Source organism: Budorcas taxicolor, chromosome 4, assembly GCF_023091745.1.
Source record: "Budorcas taxicolor isolate Tak-1 chromosome 4, Takin1.1, whole genome shotgun sequence".
In the NCBI taxonomy this organism is placed as follows: Eukaryota; Metazoa; Chordata; class Mammalia; order Artiodactyla; family Bovidae; genus Budorcas; species Budorcas taxicolor.
Window position 1 is genome coordinate 69,061,939 of NC_068913.1, and position 4,680 is coordinate 69,066,618.

The 4,680-nt window shown below is 61.2% G+C and overlaps 1 protein-coding gene across 1 annotated transcript; it reads left to right on the forward strand.

Moving 5' to 3' along the window:
- Positions 1–1,250: 1,250 nt before the first annotated feature.
- Positions 1,251–3,680, forward strand: TRIL (TLR4 interactor with leucine rich repeats). Its single transcript, XM_052639245.1, has one exon. The coding sequence runs from the start codon at positions 1,251–1,253 to the stop codon at positions 3,678–3,680; it is 2,430 nt and encodes an 809-aa protein (XP_052495205.1).
- Positions 3,681–4,680: the final 1,000 nt, after the last annotated feature.

Consider the following 4,680-nt stretch of genomic DNA (forward strand, 5'->3'; position numbering starts at 1 on the left):
AAGACTACAGGAGAATTAATGGGACTAAATCACCAAAATGTGACAAGACACTTTCACGGTGGTAGAACCAGTTCTGAGGTTTCTTCACGTTCTTGCCTACAGCAACGCAAAGCAGCTACTCTGTTTAGATCCCTAAAAGGTGGGCGATGCCTCTCCTGGACTGTCGGCCACCAGTACAAGGATGTCAAAAACCCAAACACGCAACCTAGCCACTTCCGACAGTGGCCCACCGGCGGCTCTTGGCAGACAGCCTTGTGCGCCCCAAACTTCGCGGAGATCGCTGGCGGATTCCGTGCTGCCCGAACTTCTTGCAAGGGGCCACCTGGAAGAGCAAGTGTCTTAAAAATGAATAAGACGAGCTGCGCTCCCACTGCTTCGAAGCGACTGGAGTGTTAGTCTAAAATAAAAAGGTTTCTGTCTGCAAATCCCGTTTGCTCCCCCGGTAATCCATCCCCGCCCCCAGTCCGGCGTGTCCGACCCGTACAGCTGTTTTTAATCCCTACTTTTCTCACTTGGCGTCCCTGGCTAGCGTTGACCAGACGCGGAGCCCCACTTAGCGTTTCCTCCTCCCCCTACCCGGGTCTGTCCTCCCTCCGCCGTCTCCTTTTTCTCCGCCTGCATCCCCGGGGGCAGAGTGTGGGAAGAACGAATTTCCGCCCGGTTTGCTCTCCACTCGCCGACTTGGGTCCCTTCCGGACGCAGCCTGCACACCCCCGGCTCCTCCCGGGGCTGTTCCACCGAGGTTGCGCTATCGCTCCCGCACCCGGAGCGAAGAGGCGCGGGCTGCTGGGGCTAAGCCGCCGGGGCTCAGCAGCCAAGCCTCGCCTGGAGGAGCTCTTGGAAGGGCTCCCGCCTGCAGCTGGGGAATCCGCTCGGCAGGGAGAATCCGTGCCAGGGAATCCAGCTCTCCGGACTCAAGCTGCAAACAAAAAGCTCAGGTCTTGCTCCCTCCCTCTGTTTCCCCCACCCCCACCCCGATGCGCACCCAGAGAAACAGTTTTCGGCAGAAATGCAACAAGTAGCACCCGGAGCTCGCAGAGCGCCCTGCGCCGCCTGACTTGGCCCGGCAAAGCCCGCCTGCAGAGACCCGGGCCAGCCACCGGACAAAGGGCGGAGGAGGGGCTGGACAGCACTGCGAAGTCCGAAAGAGGCCATTTAGCGACTCTGGCCAGGCCAAGGGGAATGCAGAGGAGACACAGAGCCGGCGGGCCAAGAGGACGATCCGGCCGCAGCACGCAGGGCGGGCGGCGATGGAGGCTGCCCGCGCCGTGCGCTTCCTCCTCGTGGTGTGCGGCTGCCTTGCGCTCCCGCCGTGGGCCCAGCCGGTGTGTCCGGAGCGCTGCGACTGCCAGCACCCCCAGCACCTCCTGTGCACCAACAGAGGGCTCCGCGCCGTGCCCAAGACCAGCTCGCTACCGAGCCCACAGGACGTGCTCACCTACAGCCTCGGGGGCAACTTCATAACCAACATCACGGCCTTCGACTTCCACCGCCTGGGGCAGCTCAGACGGCTGGACCTGCAGTACAACCAGATCCGCTCGCTGCACCCCAAGACCTTCGAGAAGCTCTCGCGGCTGGAGGAGCTCTACCTGGGCAACAATCTCTTGCAGGCGCTCGCCCCGGGCACCCTGGCCCCGCTGCGCAAGCTGCGCATCCTCTACGCCAACGGGAACGAGATCGGTCGCCTCAGCCGCGGTTCCTTCGAGGGCCTGGAGAGCCTGGTCAAGCTGCGACTGGACGGGAACGCCCTGGGGGCGCTGCCGGATGCCGTCTTTGCCCCCCTGGGCAACTTGCTCTACCTACATCTGGAGTCCAACCGGATCCGCTTTCTGGGCAAGAACGCCTTCGCCCAACTGGGGAAGCTGCGCTTTCTCAACCTCTCTGCCAACGAGCTGCAGCCCTCCCTACGCCATGCGGCCACCTTCGCACCGCTGCGCTCCCTCTCCACCCTCATCCTCTCGGCCAACAACCTGCAGCACCTAGGGCCGCGCGTCTTCCAGCACCTGTCGCGCCTCGGCCTACTTTCACTCAGGGGCAACCAGCTCACGCACCTCGCGCCCGAGGCTTTTTGGGGGTTAGAGGCCTTACGCGAGCTGCGCCTGGAGGGCAATCGGCTGAGCCAGCTGCCTGTGGCACTGCTGGAACCTCTGCACAGCCTGGAGGCGCTGGACCTGAGCGGCAATGAGCTGTCGGCTCTGCACCCCACTGTCTTTGGCCGCTTGGGCCGGCTGCGTGAGCTCAGCTTGCGCGACAACGCGCTCAGCGCCCTCTCCGGGGACATCTTCGCAGCCAGCCCGGCCCTCTACCGGCTGGATCTAGACGGCAATGGCTGGACCTGTGACTGCCGGCTGCGGGGTCTGAAGCGCTGGATGGGCGACTGGCACTCACAGGGCCGGCTCCTCACCGTTTTCGTGCAGTGTCGCCACCCTCCGGCCCTGCGGGGCAAGTACCTGGATTACCTGGATGACCAGCAACTGCAGAACGGGTCTTGCACAGATCCCGCGTCCTCGGTTCCCCCGATTGCCGACAAGCGGCGGCCCCTACCCACAGCTCCAGGGGAGGCGGTGGCGCCCCCTGCAGGTGCCCTCGCGGAGGAGCTGCTGCCGCAGCCACAGCCACAGCAGCGGAGTCGAGTTCTGCCAGCGATGGCCTGGGATGGGGCGGCCAGGGAGCTTTCGGGTAACCGCAGCTCCCTAAGGCTGAGTCGGCGGGGCCCAGGCCTCCAGCAGCCGGGCTCCAACGCCGCTGCTGCCGCGGGCACGGCGCCACACCCGCTGGACCTCCTCGAGAAGCCTGAGCGGGCACGTCCGACTCCGTCGGATCCTGGCCCCGCGGAACCCACCCAGACGGCCACGCTCTCCTCTGCGCCCACCGGCGACCCCTGGCAGCGCGCGGCGAAACAGCGCCTGGCGGCGCAGCAGCAGGAGAGCGCCGCCCAGTCCGACGGCGGGGTCGGCCTGCCGCCGCTGGTATCCGACCCATGTGACTTCAACAAGTTCATCCTGTGCAACCTGACGGTGGAGGCAGTGGGCGCCGACAGCGCCTCGGTACGCTGGGCTGTGCGCGAGCACCGCAGCCCAAGGCCGCTGGGCGGCGCGCGCTTCCGCCTGCTCTTCGACCGCTTTGGCCAGCAGCCTAAATTCCACCGCTTCGTCTACCTGCCCGAGCGCAGCGACTCGGCCACTCTGCGCGAGCTGCGCGGAGACACCCCCTACCTGGTGTGCGTGGAGGGCGTCCTCGGTGGTCGGGTCTGCCCGGTGGCTCCCCGCGACCACTGCGCGGGGCTGGTCACCCTGCCAGAGCCTGGGAGCCAGGGCGGCGTTGACTACCAACTGCTGACCTTGGCCCTGCTGGCCGTCAACGCGCTGCTGGTGCTCCTGGCCTTGGCAGCCTGGGCGTCGCGCTGGCTGCGGAGGAAGCTGCGGGCTAGGCGGAAGGGCGGGGCTCCCGTGCACGTTCGCCACATGTACTCTACCCGACGACCTCTGCGCTCCATGGGCACTGGCGTGTCCGCCGACTTCTCCGGCTTCCAGTCGCACCGGCCGCGCACCACCGTGTGCGCGCTCAGCGAAGCGGACCTCATCGAGTTCCCGTGCGACCGCTTCATGGACAGCGGGGGCGGCGGCGCAGGCGGCAGCCTCCGGCGGGAGGACCATCTCCTGCAGCGATTTGCCGACTAGGTAGATCCAGGGCCTCCAGGGGCTGTGGAGACCATCTCCTTGGCCCTGGGGAGCCGCCTATCCGCGGGCCCCAGCAACCCACCTCAGGGGAAGATCTCCTTTTATCAGACCTTCTCTCTTCTCCCTTTTGTGCATTTGCCAGAAGGGCCAAAGATTGATAGCAGCTAAATCCGCACCACCCGCCAAATCCCGAGACTCGCTCATGAAGTAAATAGTTGGTGTTTGTGGTCAAGACCAAGAATAAGGGACAAATGGATGGTGGGGTCAAGAGACTGGAAGCCTTCTTTTCTACATTGGTGCAGCTGTGAGAATGGACTTGTTTAATGCAGTAGTCTGGCCTCTGGGGTAGAAAAGGGTACTCATTGCCCCATACGTGGCCATGAAAGAATTGGATGCTTGTGTTTTTGTTTGTTGGAGTTTTGTTTCTATTTAAGGAAAAAAAGACCGTATTACCATTACAAAGGTAGCTTGGCAACTGACTCCACTGGTCTGGTAGTCTCTGCCAAGAAGGGTGATGTTGTAAACAGGTGGTGAAGTTTAACACACTCATGGAGGGACTCTTGTTGACTGATAGAACGTTCAGGATAACTTAATGTTTAAATAATTAGAAATGCTACTTTTTTTTTTTTCAAAAATGTGAAGATTTCTGACATTTAACAAACTGACCAGTAAACTCAAGGACCGTTTTAGTTGAGCAGGGCAGTTCAACTATTTTTCTTTTAACATTAACACCACGAAAACATTTGCTGACCTTTGGGTTAATTAAGATTACAAAGTTTCTAAGGAGGAGGCTGCGTGCAAGACTTCTCTGTAGGGGTTGCTCCTGTGGCTTTTTAAATTTTATTTTTTAAACTTTCGTGTGGAAAAGGAAATTTCAATGCCAGACTCCATAAAAGAATGTAAGGTGTACATAACTGATGACCCAACAGAGAATGCCATCGTTCTAGTTCGCTTTACCGCATCTCTGATGACCTGTCCAGGTTGGAATAAATGTGATGTG